The sequence below is a fragment of the Nanorana parkeri genome, unplaced genomic scaffold, assembly GCF_000935625.1.
Source record: "Nanorana parkeri isolate BGI_ZX_2015 unplaced genomic scaffold, ASM93562v1 scaffold528, whole genome shotgun sequence".
Lineage (NCBI taxonomy): Eukaryota > Metazoa > Chordata > Amphibia > Anura > Dicroglossidae > Nanorana > Nanorana parkeri.
This window is the reverse complement of record NW_017306796.1, coordinates 1,011,543-1,028,837: the sequence shown is the minus strand read 5'-3', so window position 1 is coordinate 1,028,837 and position 17,295 is coordinate 1,011,543. Positions and strand designations below refer to the sequence as shown.

The following is a 17,295-nucleotide window of genomic DNA, read 5'->3' as shown; positions in this document are numbered from 1 at the left end:
TGAATACATCTGTAGATCTAGTAATATATATGTGATTGCTGGAGCCATGTCTGTGGTTTATACTGATGTCCAATAAAAAAAAAAAGAGTTTCACTTTGAGAATGCTGAATGTTGGCTTGTTTGTTCCTAAGCTGAAATGAAAAATACCGCAATCTTAAATAGATGGTAATTTCACAATGAAAGTCAAGTCAATCTACTTTCTCCTCAAATTTCTCATTCACCAAAGACATGCATGCAATCGGGGTGAGCAAAAAATGTTTGTGATGACACATCCTTATTAATTTATGTGCAATCAGTTTGTTTTTTTCTGTCTTTTTACCATAATTATCACAAGCCTAAGACAGTGAAAGTGCATTGTCACTGGCAGATCAGAATGGACAATCAGGCAGCTGACTGCAGACAATAGTGTACATTTAGGGCCTTTGCACACATACTGCAGTGACCTTTGTTAACCTCACCAGATAAACACAGGTCACCGCAAGGACACAAAGAAAACAATTGTCCTTAATCCTAAGAGCATGCATGTTAATGCACTTAGGAGGCATTTGTTGACAATGGTCCATTGGCCACAGATATTCAAACATCCCGGTAGACTTTCCCCAACAGGTAGTGGCTGGGTTGAGGCCTAATAATACTAGAAGACACCCTGTCCAACCATCCCAACGAATCCTTTAAAGCAGTGGGGGGTCAATGTACTGGATATAGGGGGACCCAGTTGTGGCCCAGACCTCAGGGGGCTGTACATAAAAGGAGAGAGACATATCAGAGACTGGGAACATAATAGAGAAAGTCAGAGACTGGCAACATTCTACAAGTCTGGTTTGAGACTGAACATATGGGGGGGGGAGACAGAGATTGAGGATATGTTACATCAAACTGCTGAAGATCACTGTCATTACAGCACCTTTATCAGTTAATGGTTCCACTCTCAGTACTGCTTCCGGGGGATCCCCAAGCCACAGGTTGGGTATCAGGGTTTTAAAGCTATGATGTATTGCATATAAACTAATTTTCCCACTGCTCAGCCCTTCAAGTCAGTAAAACCTAATAAATATCCAGCTTTTATTATATACAGACAGAGGTCTAAGTGGCAAATATTTGCAAACATGCATGGAAGCTATCCAATTAAGTTTCCCGGCACATACAGTTTAACATTTCTAATCTATGCAATAAGCAGCAATGGCACATACACTAAAGATACTGCGAACAAGGCTTACCTGTAGGTTAACCCCTCCTCAATTGTACAGCAGCACATTAGTGTCTATAACTAACACAACTGTCTTAGGCTAGTCTGGGATTCTTGTGTGTCCATATAACTTTTAGGAAGGCCAGGATAGTTAGGATTTGACAATATAGTCACATTATGGTAAGGTAGGCTAAGAAGAACTAAATGTAACTGATGTACTGTCTGTGACATACAGCCAGGGCCAGAATTCCCACAAGGGCACCGAGGCCAGGACCTTGGGGCAGCAGGGAGTAGAGGGGCAACAGGGGTGTGGAATTCCTATTGCCCGAAGCCTGGGACATGCAGTTCTGGGCACTGGGAAGGCCGTTTTTTTACACTTTTGGCAAGCAGGGCTAAATGTACAGTGGGGAGCCGCCACTTGTTTTGTACTAGTAATCCCGGAGATGTCGCTGAGATCACTTGTATGCAGCCTGTCAGGTCTGTTTAAATAACAGGCTGCATACAAGTGACCTCAGCGACATATCCGGGATCACTAGTACAAAACTAGTGCCCCTGCCATCTGGTTGCCATTCTCCATGGGGGAGGGGGAGTTTGGCAGGGATTGGGGCCCATTGAGGAACCTTGCCTTGGGGCAGCAGAGAGTAAAAAATCCGGCCCGCGTACAGCATTGCCTTCATAAAATAGGATGCATTTATATGCCTTTACTCCTATTATGAACACGAAAACCAAGAGCATTATTAGCATATAGAGCCATGAAAATCATTCTTGTATACATTATGGTCAGATGAACATCGAATATCCTTTGTTTATTACACAGACACATTTTTGTAAGATAGAGCCATTAAAGCATCTTAAATACTGCCATTTGAGCTTTGCAGTCCTCACAAGTGGAAGATATGTCCAACCAAGTCCTAGCCACTCATAGGACCGCAGCCTTGCCTGGCCACTGATGCATTATGAAATGAGGAAGTGAAGAAGTCTTATTATTATTATTATATAGGATTTATATAGCACCAACAGTTTGCGCAGCGCTTTACAATATAAGGAAGACATCACATTTACAATACAATTAAAGACAAGATGGAAAGGAGGGCCCTGCCCTTGAGGGCTTACAATCTAAAAGTATGAATAAACCTCCTGTGTCCTGGAAAGTATCTTTGCAAGTCATGATTTTCTTCTTCCTGATTTTCTATGATGTAGGACTTATAGAGAATCAAAACAGTACAACTAGGTAGGAGTGAGGGGACTAAAAGGAAGCAAAGTTACATAACAAAGAAAATGTTTTTTTGTTAAATGTTCATTGTATTTAAGTCGAGTAATGGGAGGCAAGTAAATCATCTCTTTATGCCCCTCTCACTGACTGTTTATCTAGAACCACAGTTTTATTATAACATATTCAAGCAAGAATACTCAACTTTTTATAACATTTGCATTCACCTTGAAGTGCAGTGAAACTGAAATGTGTATTTGTCAAGTTATAGAAAGGAAGGCCAAAAGGAAACAAAAAGCCCTCAAAGATATTCCATCCTAAAATGGTGTGCCCTGTTCATAAAGTGAGGATTTAACCCTGCATCTCTGGATTTTTGACTTTTGTGCAAGTGATGACATGCACATTTCTTGTGTGTGCATGTTTAGAATCTGTAAATTATTGAGTTTATGATGATTTCTTTCCACATTTCTTAGACAATTTCTTAGCTCGATGTATCTAACAAATCAGACAATGCTGACTTATTTTATCATTAAAGGGATTTCTGAGGATTCGAACCTTCAAGTTCCAATCTTCCTCCTGGTTCTTCTGATTTATCTGGTCACTCTTGGTGGAAATGCAACCATTCTCACGCTTGTCTGTCTAGATCCTGAGCTCCAAACCCCCATGTACTTCTTCTTGTGTGACTTGTCCATTTTGGACATGTCCTCCAGCACAGTCACCTTATACAAGATCCTTATTAGCTTTTTATCGGGAGATAACACCATTTCTGTAAAAGCTTGTATGACTCAAATGTTCATATTCACATCCCTAGTGTGCAATGAGCTCTTGATACTGACAGCCATGAGTTATGATCGCTATGTTGCCATCTGTAACCCCTTGCGTTACTCGACAGTTATGAGCCGTAGAATTTGTGGCATTTTGTCTGTCGCATGTTGGGTTCTGGGTTTCTTAGAATCTTTGCCTCATATTATTTTAATATCAAGGTTTACTTGCTACAAATGAAAGGACATAAACCATTTCTTCTGTGATATTGTCCCTCTCATAAAACTTTCCTGCAATGATACTTCACTGTCAGACTTTTTGATTTTTATCTGTAGACTTTTTCTGGCCACTTTTCCATTTCTTCTCACTTTCATCCCTTACATCTTCATTATTCACACTATTCAGAATATTCGCTCACAGAATGGAAAATATAAAGCTTTCTACACATGTTCCTCACACCTCACTGTGGTGATACTGCTCTATCTGACCCTTGTCTGTCAATACTTAAGACCAGCTTCAATGGACGCAATGGAGTCCAACAAAGTTTTCTCACTTTTTAACACAGCTGCTGTCCCCATGCTAAACCCATTGATCTACAGCTTAAAAAATAAGGATGTTCAAGCTGCACTCAAACGTTGTTGGTGTTGAATCTTGCAAAGATGTGAATATGTATTCAATAGTGATTAAAGGAGAACTATGGGGGTTAGGGCTTTTCCCCATAGTTCTCCTTAGGGTAACGGGAGGACACAAACTAGCGTCCTCCCATCACCCAAAGCTCAGTATACCGCGAGCTACAGCTCACGGTATACTGAGGCGCCGCAGCCGAAACGGATCCCGACAATTCTGTCTGGATCCGCACAGCTGCGTGAGTGACAGCTGGCTCTGCCTATCTAGAGGCAGAGCCAGCTGTACCCACCCCTCCCCCGTCCGTTCCGCCAGTCAGCGCTGGAGGATTGGAGTGGGGAGGGGGGAATCCAGTCACTCCCGTCACGGCTCTCTGCCGTGACAGGATCGAGAAGTGAGCGAACGCCGGTATGTGTTCGCTCACTTCCCGATCTACTGAGCCGACCTGTGACAGTTTCTTTGTCACACGTCGGCTAGAACAATGAGGTGAGTGAAAATCACTCACCTGATAATTCTCCTTTAACAAGATTTATGTGTATTCAAAAACATGTACCAGAATCAAGAACTGTCCTTAACATGCTTGGCTACCAATCAGTTCACAGATGTCTCGCTGTGCAGATTTAAAGGGCCTCCTTCACACAGCGTAAAGTCGGGCCGTACAGATCTGTGCAACATGCACGGCCGTATCGAGCCGTTCCCGGGAGGGGCAGGTGCTGCATGTGATTGCACGCAGCAGCCTGTTCTTCCCTATGGGAGGATGCGGCCGTACGCTGACATACGCACACCTGAACTGCACATCCGTGCGAGTCTGGATGTCTGTGCTTGGATACAGACAGGATCCATCCCCAATAATCAGGCTATGTGTGGCGTTTTCATCTGATGCTGAATGGCTGGGATTGTCACTGCTTTTCACTCCCCAGGATTGCTCAGATTTGGGCGTTGCCACATCTAGGCATATAAACTAGACTGAGCTGAGTAAATAAGTTACCAGACACTGTACAGAGTATCTGTTTTCATTGACCTCACCTAGCTTTCGAAAGAAATGGGGATCAGTCAGGCCAGCTCTGTATTCTATCATATGCATCCAATAGTCAGCGCTGACCATGTATCATCACTCTCTTCAAACTAAAGGATCTTCCTTGGAGGAAGGCAGCAGACCACATCCGACAGGGAAATCTTCGAATACATGAAAAGCAAACAAAAAGGACAGCACCTTCACCTTGTGAAGTATATCAAATGTATTTAATAAATAATAAAAAGAATAAAACTACTCACAAATGGAGTTGATCATATATGCATGTATGTACTGGTTACCATGGTAACCGACAGGACCGGTCCATGGTATATATCTGCTGCCAATACTTCTTTGCTGTGACATGTGATGTTTGGATGCGGGATATCAGTACGTACTGTACATGCATATATGATCACTCTGTATTCCATATGAAGAAGGCTGAGGCAAAAATGTTTGTCCCGGGACACAGAGAGCTTGCGTCCCAGTACAAACAGATCTCCCATTCCGCTTGTAATGTACCATGTACGAGTACAGGAGGATAGTAATGGACAGATGCGGATGCTTTCAGTCCATCATAAACCTGAAAGGGCACCGCGGTTACATCTGTGCGCACACATTTGGAATTCTTGCCGCAGGAATCTCCAACCGCAGCATGAACGCCGTGGGCATGAGGCCTTATAGTTAGTTTATAAATTCACTTGTTTAGAAATCTCATTTATTGTTTATTTGTTTCGGTCTGTTTTGCTTAGTGACAAAATGACATAATTCATTGAAGCAACAGGATGCTGTGTTGTCAAATAAAGGCCGTTAACCCTTTCGTGATCAGAGGTCATTGAAACCTGGATGCCCCAGATATAATTAGCAGTTTAGCATACATTGATTAACTTAGCTATAACTCCATATTTCTAATTCCTATACCTAATCACTTGTACACAGTGCCTTACAAACAAATTCACCTCCCTTGGCTTTGTTCCTGTCTTATTGCATTACAACCTGGAATTTAAAAAAAAATATTTCAGGGGGTGTATCATGTGATGTACAAATGTCTACCGGTTTGTAGATGCAAAATCATTTTTGTTATGATACAAGCAATTAAAAATATTTTGCACCTACAAAGTGGTAGGCATGTTGTCCCCCTCCCCCCCCCCAAAAAAAAAAAAAAAAATCAATTTTAATTCCAGGTTGTAATGCAATAAAACAGGAACAACACCAAGGTGGTGTATACTTTTGCAAGGCACTGCATATAGTTTTACAGCCTCTCAATACAAATTAGTAAACTGAATGTGAAATTGTAGTCCATCACAGTAGTGAGCTTGTAGCGGTGACTACTTTACAACACACACAGGGACAATGGGGAACAAAAGTAGTCACCCTCCAGAAGTCCAGAAGGAAGGACAGCGTCAGTACAAATTCAGAGATGATTTGAGGATCTACAGCTGAGTGATACACAAATAAGATAGATTTTTGTTAATAGTTCAGGTACTTGAATGTAGTTTGAAGATTTAACTCCTGAGTGTATTGTCACTTTAACTGAACAAACTGAAGAGAGAAGCTTATTGGTTACCATGGGCAACTGCTCCAGATACTGTCTGCATCCATTTTTATAAATTGCCCTCTGTGTGTGTGTGCAGTGTCGTCACAAGGGGGGTGCGGCCCGCACCCGAGTGACACCATTGGAGGGGTGACAGTCATTTTGGTGTCACCCTCTCTAGAAAGTCGGGCACTCGGTCATGGACTGAGAGCCCCATAGTGTCAGGAGAGAGGAGGGGAACCGGCGGCATACCTGATGACATCACACGCATGTGCGATGATGTCACGGCGGGGTGTCACCCGTTCACCGCTCCGGGTGACACCCGGCCTCGGGACGCCCCTGCTGTGTGTGTGTGTGTGTATATATACATGTATATATCAGATATTTTTATATTTTGGAAACTGGGTTTGTAACAAACATTACCAGAAAAGAGATTGTGGATTTTTAGAATTCTGCGCTTTTCGCACTTAATTCTAGTGCAGGGGGAGGACATTTATCCTCTTTTATAACCACTATAACCATTAGGTTCTATTTGTTCACGTTTATTGATGATAAAAGAGGCTTTCTTTCTGATACAGCTCCTCCCAAAAGTGGGGGAATGCATTTGCCTGTTATGTTCCTACCGTTGGAGAACTACAGGTCCCAGCAGCCCCTCCTATCCTAGGCAAACAGGATGTCCTGAAAAATATTAGCATAACCAATCCCATTTTGAAAGAATTAGGTTTACTTCCTCTGTAATTTTACACTCAGGCCTCCGCACACTGTAAAAGAATAAAACCCATCACTACCAACACAGCAGGAAGTGTGAGATAATATCTTCACTGTGTCCTGATTGGCAGATCCGTGGTGATTGTCAGTAGGACCGATGCTGCTATTGGCTCCTGGGAGTTGCAGTCCACTCCTCATTCCAGCGTCTGCCCCAGTCAACCATAGGGAACTACATTTCCCAGAAGGCTTTGCCTCGGGAACCAAAGGTCAGCCAATGAGCGCGAAAGGATTTTCATATGACTACGCCCACCGAGACCAGACGAGTCCTTGATTACAATAAGGTACAGTATAGACTGTGTTTTGTATTTATGGATGCGGAGTATCAGTGTGAAAGGTGAAGGTAAAAAGCTGAGTGCTGTCTGTAAGGACATAGGATGGTGCCTGCACACACTTCCATAGACAATGCACTGTACACAACGGCCGGCTGCAGCAGGGCAGAAGTTACAGACCTTCCAAGCAAAGTACAATGGAATGCAGATAGAGAAATAGATTATTACATCCCATAGATCGCACTCCATAATCACTATATATCACAGATCTGGATTGTATATGTTGTGGTATCTGTGATGCTTTCTGCTCTCCAGTATAGATATAGAATATTTTGTATAACTGGATTTGTATATGTTATAGTATCTGTGATGCTTTCTAGTATACATACCTGGAATACAGAATACTTTGCTATACTTCTATTTTTTATATCTGGACTTATATGTTATAGTGTTTGTGATGTTTTCTTCTTTCCATTGTATATACTTGGAAATACAGACAACTTTTAGTATGATGTGCAATACTTAGGCAGCACATTGAAAATGTATGTGTGTGTGTAATATAGAGCAGGGGTGGACAAAATAATATGGTGCTCAAGAACCAGTCTGTTCAATCCAGCAGTGTACAGGATTTGTTTTTAGGAGACAGCTCTATAGACAACAATTAGAAGAAAGTTCTCAACCTCAAAAGTTAGGCCCCTGCTGTCATTTTTTAGGAGCATTGCCTGGCTCCTGGGATTTGTCTAGCCTACATATATATAACTATACATACATATACATACTGCTCCCTCTCTTAGAGTGGAACTAAAGTTAAAGTGACACTATACTCTTAAAAATGCATTCTAGTACCTTAACTATTAACAAAAATGTATCTTATTTGTGTATCATAATAGAAGTCACCAGCACTCGATGATATGTGCAAGAAGTAAAGCACTTTTTATTCAATCGTCACATGTGTCAAACAGCCAACGTTTCTGGGCCAGACAGGGTCCCTTCTTCTGGGCGACATAGTGACTTCTATTATGGACTGTATCTGACACGGCACCATCCGTGTTGTCACTTCAAGCACCAACCTCCTACTCAAGGTCTGTATGCTGTACGGAGTGCAGGTGATTTTGTATTATTTATTTGTGTATCACTCGGCTTTAGATCCTCAAATCATCTCTGAATTGGTGCTGACATTGGTCCTTCCTTCTGGAGGGGGGCTATTTTTGTTCCCCATGGTCCCTGTGTGTGTTGTAAAGTAGCCACCGCTCCAAGCTCGCTCCTGTGATGGATTACAATGTCACGTTTAGTTACTAATTTGTATTGAGATTGTAGTCTATCAATCTTAATTCCAGGTTGTAATGCGATAAAACAGGAAAAACCCCAGGAAAAATAAATTTGCAAGGCACTGCATATAGTTTCACAAACAGCCACTCAGTACAAATTAGTAAACTAAAAGTAAGATTGTAGTCCATCACGGGAGTGAACTTGGAGCAGTGGCTACTTTACAACACACAGGGACCATGGCAAACAAAAGTAGCCACCCACCAGAAGGAAGGACAGTGTCAGCACCAATAAAGAGATGATTTGAGGATCTACAGCCGAGTGATACACAAATACATTTTGTTAATAACTAAGGCACTTGAATGTATTTTTAAGGTTTAATTCCTGAGTTTAGTGTCACTTTAAGAATAGCTACTGTATATGTCACAAAGTGGCGGGAAATACCCTTTCCACAACTGATTGTACTGGGGGGTTGGAGGGTGTTGGTCACAGTTTTGTGCAGGTTGGGTGAACTTGGTTTACATCAAGCCCCCACATATCACTGTTAGTTGGTCACATTCATCTGGATCTGTTCTGTAATGTTGTATACATTTCGTAGCTGGTATGGATGTTTCTTAGTGGTTTGGAAAAGTTACAAAATGTCTTCAACATTACAGAACAAGTGCAGTTGAATTTGACTAACTACGGCTAGCTAGCCAATGGCATTAGCAATATTTTACTATGGCAGATGTGCTTGCCCTGCCATTGAGTATTTTATGTTAGCTCATTCTCCAGAATGTAAAAACAGGAAAAATACACAGGGAGAAATAAGACTTTCTTGTAAAGGCCGTGCCTTGCTTGGAACCCCTAGCAGTCAACCAAATGTTTGGTAATGCAGCTCCAAGGCTACCAGCATCGGGCAATGCTGCTGTGTTTTCTTTGGGTTCATAGCCCACCTTCAGAAACCCATCTGTAATCAGCTTGGGCTTTATCAGGCAGGTATAGTCTGGCCCTAGAACCCTATTTCAGAATAATGCAGTTTTTAGGGAAAATGGGGATGGGGCAAACAAAGACAAACAGCTCTGCAATAGTCATAGAGCTGCTTTGTTGGCCTGTTAAAGTGTATGGCTGTGCAGAGTAACATAAATAAATACATCTCTGCACTTTTCTTAACATTTTATTGCTTTAGAAGTGCTGCAAGTGCACAAAAATGCCTGCTGGCCTGCCAGAAATGTGTTGAGTTTTAATTTCTGCAGTGCCTCTGCTGCACAGCAATCCAAAGTATCATTGTCAGTCCTTCATGAGTTCTCCCTTGGTGGACTACAGGACTATGCCTCTTCCTGCCCATCTCTGTCCCATTTTACATGTATACATTGATTTGTTTCCCAATAAAGTAATGATGATTCCTTGACTCCAAAGAACCTGCCCACGCACAGTGTGTAGGTTAAGGGCTCTAGGAGATGTAGTTCTGGGGGCGTACCTATGTCAGTAGGAACTGATGTAGGGCACCCTGCTGATCCCTCTTTCCATCAGTTGCTCCTGCAAGAATTTGACATGTCTGGTGAGTCACAGAGAATAATAAAAACTAGTTTTCACTACAGGAACAAGGTTAGAGAGAAAATTATAATATTGGGACATGTTGTGGAGGGGATGAGGGTGGATTGGGGGTAAAATTGGGTTAATCTTCAAAAGTGGAAACATTTTTTAAATTGGTACTTATATGTAGTTCTCCTTTATTGAGGAACTCCAGGCCATATAGAAATTAAGGGTTAACTGCTCATTTTGGTCTGGGGGCTAAAATAAAGAAAACATACTTACCTGATCCTCAGTCCTGCGCCGGTGTCTTCCCAGCTCTCTCCCCCTCTGCCCTGGCAGTGGAATGTCGCTCGGCATCCTCACATATAATGGAGTTGCATTAGACATGATGATGTCATGGGTCCTTAGACCGTTGGAGTACGGGGGAGAAGAGGCTGCAGGGACCGGTCCAGCAGCCAAAGGGAGACCAAAGGTCAGGTGAGTATATTTGTTTTATTTTAGCCGCTAGACCAAATTGAGCAGTTAACTCTTGCAGTGCAGGGATAGCCAAACTACAAGGGGTACCGTAATTCTTTCAACAGTTCTACCAGCTTTCTCAGCTATATCCATACAGTCTGTTTTAAAAATGACTCAATCCCCTTACAGGTGTCCACCATGACCAAGTGCATTGTTAAGAACTGTCACAGTACTTCTGGGACGGACAGTGGGGTGATGCTACATGGCTTTCCAAGCTCTCTTGACTTAATTAAACTTTGGCTGCAACAGACGGGTAACAGCTTCAACGACATAGACGCCTTTGCTCGGAACGTTCTCTATTCTAGATCTGGTCGCTATCAGATCTGCTCCAAACATTTCTCCCCGAAAAACTATGTTTTCAATGGCACAACAATGGTTCTGAAGCCCGATGCAGTTCCCACAGTTTCCCAAGAACCACAATCTGTCTCCAAAGCCCTACCAAGCCAGAAGGTCCGGGATGAAACAGACACACGTCTTCATTCTCCTCCATCCAAGGCTCATGTGGAGAATCAGCCCCCTTCACTACGACACAAACCAATACATCTACATACAGATGAGCAAGAAAATTCTGGATGTATGGAAGCTAAACAGTGTTCGACAGAGACCATGAAAATGATAGATAAAGCAGTCGGTACTGATCCATACTATGGTAAGATAGTCTTATGCTGGTCCTTATACTTATCTTGAAAGGTAGAGTATATTGTATTTTCAGTGAGCACGTATTTTCTGCAATTGCAGTGTTAACACCAATGTCATTTTTATATGACACTTTTTAAGCTTTCTCTTCCAGATTTGTATGTTTTAATACAGAGATTTGTATTTCTTTATAAAGTGTAGACATAGGATATTAGCCACATGGTAAATGCATTGTGATCAGTGTGCTGATTAACTCATAGTCTAGCATTGTAAGAAAGAGCAGTAAAGCACAATCAATGTATAGCAAAACCGTAAGCAGAGCCTGTGTATGTAATACACAAATATGGCTTTCCTCCACTATACATATATAATAGCAAGTTTTATACAGAAACAAGGTTTTAAGACATGAATGTATACCTTTTATTGAGGTCAGTCTGATCGCTTTTACATTTATATTTTTTTTAAAAAAGAGATTAAAATAACATACGTATTACCTGCAGCAACCAATCAAATTAGAGCTGTAATTCTTCCACTGCAGGTTAAACCAATGGCTTAAAAGCTGGTATAGAAATGCTTTGGACAGGCAAAGGGAAGCTTACTTGATCTGCTTGTTCTGCTATTTATCTGACCTCCTTATGATAGGAATTCTGAAAAGTAGAGTTCATGACTATGAGGTTAGGCAACAAAAGGGAGCTTCTGATTGGTTGCTGTAGACAATATAGAAAACTTCCCATTCGTCCCTTTGGGAAACATTACACTGCAATATACTAGTATCCACTGATTCTATGATTGTTGAATATCTCCTTTTCTCCTGCTTCAGCTGGGTGATAATAGGGGACTTTAGTCTGAATCAATCAGAGACACTCATCACCTTTTTTTCTTCTTGGGACTTAGAAATGAAGTCAAAGTTTTTTTGTTTGTATTTACTTCTCTTTTGGGTTCCTGGAATACATTTACTAATTGACTTCATTGATCCAAAGGCAGCATATACCAGCCTACTGCATGCTATCTGCTGATAGCACAGAGCCGCGCTACAGCCCGCGAAGTATACCAACAATATTGTGTGGATTCACCCGGCTGCCTAATTGACAGCTGGCTCAGTCTCTCTAGAGCCAAAGCAGCCATGCCCGTCCCCTCCCCTGTCTGTCCCTCCATTAAGCGCTGGAGGAATAGAGAGGGGAGGGGGGAATCTCTGCAGGGACAGTCCCCACTTTCTGCAGGGTGAAGAGACTGAGAGCTGGCCGATCACCGGTTACATGATCACTTAGCTCTTGGTATAAAGCCGGCGTGGGACAGTGCAGTGTCCTATACTGGCTCTAAACAACGGGGAGAGTATGTTTTACTCTACCAGCACTTCTTTATCAAATGTCACCAAATATTGGGGATACGTGCACATAAACCCATAGGATGAAGGCTTTCCATATACTGTAAATGCTTTAGTTTCTTATATAGATGCTATGTACTTATGCTCCAATCCTAAAAACACATTTCAGGTCTGTTATTTTAATAAATGATTAATTTTGCCATTTTTCATTTTGTATAATAAACATTTTTGTAAGGGTATACAGTTCTGTTTTTGATGTAGTATTTTTCGATGTTATACTATATTTTCTAGGTGTGATCCAATGAATCTTCAAACACATCCTCTTTGTTTTGGATCTATTAGGATTTTATACCATAGACACCAAATTTGTGAAAGGATTTGGTGTCCATAAGTTTTGTAATTATCAAACTTTCTCATTTGAAATGTTTTAGAATGAGGCTCAGGGTCTTGATTGCTGTAATATTAAGCAAACACTTTTGCTTTTTGTTGCTTTTGCTGCAGATATCATTGAGAGCAAAATTGAGAAGATGCTGAATAAAAGACTCTTAAACATTGCAATGGAAATAATCACTCTGCTTGCTGGTGAGGTGAGAACTATTTGATACTGTGTGATACTGCTTAATGACAGTTTGCAGTAAAATCTTTCACATTACACTTTGTCTGTGAAATAAACCCGACAATCCATTTTATTATATGGAGTAACTCTCCTCTACCCTAATGTCCAAGTTAGACTCTTTCCACAAAATATGGAACCTGTGGATCAACAAATACTACATACTGTTAATTATTGGACATAACCCTATCTTTACGGACAAAGCTCAGGATGGTCTACCTCAATAAACTGAGGCCAATCAGATAATTGCACACAACCAAAATTGGTAAACAATTTATTGTAGTAGGAAGGGTTATAAAAAAACCACAAATGTTGGCATCTTTAAAACTATTTAGTGCATTTGTTTATTTACGAACAATTTACAAATGTTATATTTTTGACTGGCTTATATTCCAGTCATGGGATGTGTGTTTCCGTTTTCCATAACAGCAGTCCTCTAAGGACTCCAAAAGGTGGGGCTGCACACATTTACCTTTTTCATTTAAAAAAAACTCCAAGCTGTTCCTCTCCTATTCTCTCCTCTTCAAAGTAGAGGAACAGGTTGGAGTGTCTCTGCCACTTGTTCAATAAAGTCCATTGAAACAATAAGGGAAGCGGTGTGAGTTTAAAGTTAATCAAAAGTAAGGGCACCCAGAGTCTGGCTGGTACCTGCTGCTGGAGTGTGTAGCCACATGTGGGATGACGGATCGGTGGTGCAGAACTATTAGAGAGCTGCTGTCTCCTAGTACACAGTAAGGGCCCGAATATATTGTAGGAATTTCTTATGCTTCTCTGTTCCATTTAGTGGCGGGAAAGTCTTGCAAAAGGCACTCACCCAGCATGTGAATAAATCGGACTCTTAGGGCCCATAACTCCACATCCAGATATCTCCAGACCAGACCAGATTGTTTCTGGACCCAAAATGCATCCTAATGTATCCCTATGCTATTTCTGGCCTCTGTTCACACCAGCGCAGTCCGTTCCAGACCAGACCAGAAAAATACTGCTTGCCTCATTTTGTCAGGTCTAGAATGCAATGGAACTGTGGGCAGGTTCACACCATTTTCCAGATCAGATCTGGTCCGGAAAATGGTGTTAACAACCTTAATTGTTTTCTTCTATTATACTGTATGTATCACAGAAACCCTTTTTAAATGTATCTGTTTTCTTCATGGTACAGGAATATATGATGGTAAAAAAGAACTCTGACGTGGCTAACTCAACATTAAAAAGGGAGGTGAGTATCACCCTGTACATGAGATATACTGGGTATAGCAGTGGTTTCCCTAAGATTTTATTTTAGCCAAGTGGGTTAAAAAAAAATGGCCTGATGGTCAGAAAAAGAAGAAAGCAGTATAAAATATAAAATGCTTGCATATGAATGAAATTGCCTTATGGTGCATACAAAGAGAATCTCTGTATTTAATTTAAATATAAAAGATGAGACTGTGCTGAGTTATTAAATAACTAACTATATCTAGACATGCTAACACATGTGCTTACAAAATGATGAAAAGCTATAATAACCAAAATTGTAAGTAGGCTTACTATGTTAAACCTAAATGATGGCCATTAAATATTTAACTACAACAGGCATATGTGGGAATACCTAACATGTTTTGCACAATGGCTTTTAAGTATGTGCATGTGTCCTAAATTTGTGAGCATTGGTCAGGGTGTCTTTTTTGCGACGTGTGACATTTAAAATATCACATGTCGGCTCTATTGATCGGGAAGTGAGCGATAACATACTGCCGCTCTGCTCACTTGCCGAACATCTTCCTGCAGAGAATTCCCAAACATGTCCCCACAGGAATTCCCCCCTTCCCTCTTCGATCCTCCAGCACTGACTGGAGGGACTGATGGGGGAGGGTGCAGCCAGCTGGGTGGATTTCGACAGTATTGTCAGGATCTGTTCTGGCTGTGGCGCTCTCAGCATATAGCAGGCATTAGCTAGTCCTCCCGTGATCCAAAAGAGCACTATAGTTCTCCTTTAATCACAAGCACCCTATGTGATACTACAGGCAGAACAGGTATCCATTATGACTGCATCAGGTGTTTTAGTAAAACCTGTTCCCTTCTCCACCTCCTCCAGCCCATTCGGATCAGAGAATCTTCAATCTGCCTGCACTGGATTTGAACCTGGAAATGCTTAGAGCTGAGCACTTCCAGGTTCATTCAGCCTAGAAGTGATCAGTGAATGGCAGTCTTCTGCTGCTCTCCATCCTGAATCCTGCTGTAGCAGTCCTTGGCTGACAGGAGCAAGGTGAGCCCAGGGACCATAATGGGGGAGCAGACTCTGCAGATTTTTTCTTTTGGGGGCGGGCTAGATTGCCAGGGAGCTGCCAAAAACATCCAGACAGAGCACCTAGGGAGCTAGCATTCAATGAAAAGTTTAGTTCATGTGTAAGTATTTGTATCCTTATTTCTTAGAGGTGCATATTCCTTGGGTTTCAGGTGCCTGTAAAATGTGGTGATGTCACAATCTCTTTCTCCATGGATGAATGGGATTATATAGAAGACCATAAGGATCTTTATCAGGAGATGATGGAGGATAATGATCAAAGGTCCAACAGTTGTCCACCCCCAGAAGAACCAGGTGATTCTCTATACTTCACAATAAAAGCAACCCTGTGGGTATCTCCGGGAACCCATCTGCTTAGGTTTCTCCACACTGCCCTTGTCGCACAAACCCTTTTCTGAAAGCTTTATGCAGACCTAGTACCAGTTGTATTCTTTCATGTTTATGCTAGGTAATAGGTAAGGTTAAATGTCAACCACTTCTTTGTTTTTCCCATAAGACTGGTGCCATCTTTGTTCAGGCGTCCTCCATGGTCTGCATCTGCTTCATAGATCAACCTTTTCACCCCCAGAGGAACCCTTGAATAAATGTTAGGTTTCAGGAAACCCCTGCTAGAAATAACATCCTACAGCTCATGTTACATTATTAAGATCAGTGAGAGAGATGTCCCTAACATTGGTGCCCAGTAGGTGAAGGCTACCCTTACATTGATAGCCTGTATTATAGTTTTTATCTTCCTGTGTATGTCACATGTTTTGCACTGACTGTTAATGCTGAAAAGTGCAGTTTTCTTTAACAATTGTATTGTTACTGTGACACTTTTGGAACACAACATTTTTAAGTTATTCATAGGTATGGCTTTAAACAAACCAAAAAAAACATTTTTCTAAAAAGATGTTATCTTCCTTTCATATAGCAGATCTCTGTTATGAAGATGTGAAACAAGTCTCAGTTACTGATAAGTGTGACGATGGCCAAAGCAGAGAGAACGTTCAACAGGTAGATGTTGCAACCAACACATTCACAGGTTAGTGATGGTTTATTTAGTGTATATTTATGCTTGACCTGATGTACAGTTGAATTATAAAAGATGTGTGAAGATCCATTCTATAGTATTGATTGGTCTCTGTAGGTGAATCAAGTACTGCATCAAGTGATCAAGAAACAGAAGAGCCTTGTGCAAGCAATTCCATGGAAAGCATTGTAGATCAAGAGGATACCTGTGAAGGTAAGTGAATGAAAGTGACTGCAGAAAATTATACAGATATAATAAGAGAGAGGGAAAACTATAATAGCTGTGGTCATTTTTTTAAAATTTAAGTTTATGTTTTTAAACTCATTGTATTTGAATTAATTGTTTTATACCTCATATCTTATGCAGTATATTTATTTTACAAATAAACAGGTTGTACCCATGGCACTGGTGTCATAAATCAGTGTGGAATTTCTAGAGAGAAAATAACAGTAGCTGTTTGTGTTCACACTGTATGCCTTTAATTACACAGATCTGTAAAGAGCAAGGAGGGAAGGGGTTTAGCAATACTGACTTATTAAACTTCACGTGTAATCTTAAATTCAGCTATTATGCTTGGTAACAACTGGATTTTTCTGAGATTTGTATTTATTTTTCGCAAAATCATTGAAGATGTGCCCAGTAAACATGTGAAATGCTGTGGCTGGAAATCATAAATATAAACGCATCAATGTACAACATTAAAAAATGAATTTGTTAATCCTGCAATCCTGTGTGTGTGTGTGTGTGTGTGTGTGTGTGTATAT

The 17,295-nt window shown here is 41.1% G+C and overlaps 1 protein-coding gene and 1 pseudogene across 1 annotated transcript in view; both read left to right on the top strand.

Moving 5' to 3' along the window:
- Positions 1–2,885: 2,885 nt before the first annotated feature.
- On the top strand, positions 2,886–3,806 carry LOC108791119 (annotated as a pseudogene).
- Positions 3,807–7,319: 3,513 nt separating this feature from the next.
- LOC108791118 (zinc finger protein 436-like) overlaps positions 7,320–17,295 on the top strand; it is a 12,085-nt gene continuing 2,109 nt past the window's right edge. The window contains exons 1-7 of the mRNA XM_018561503.1: positions 7,320–7,377; positions 10,792–11,311; positions 13,124–13,209; positions 14,395–14,451; positions 15,672–15,813; positions 16,436–16,543; positions 16,649–16,744. Coding sequence (XP_018417005.1) covers positions 7,333–7,377; positions 10,792–11,311; positions 13,124–13,209; positions 14,395–14,451; positions 15,672–15,813; positions 16,436–16,543; positions 16,649–16,744 — 1,054 coding nt within the window. The 5' untranslated portion in view covers positions 7,320–7,332. The remainder of the gene's footprint in view (positions 7,378–10,791; positions 11,312–13,123; positions 13,210–14,394; positions 14,452–15,671; positions 15,814–16,435; positions 16,544–16,648; positions 16,745–17,295) is intronic.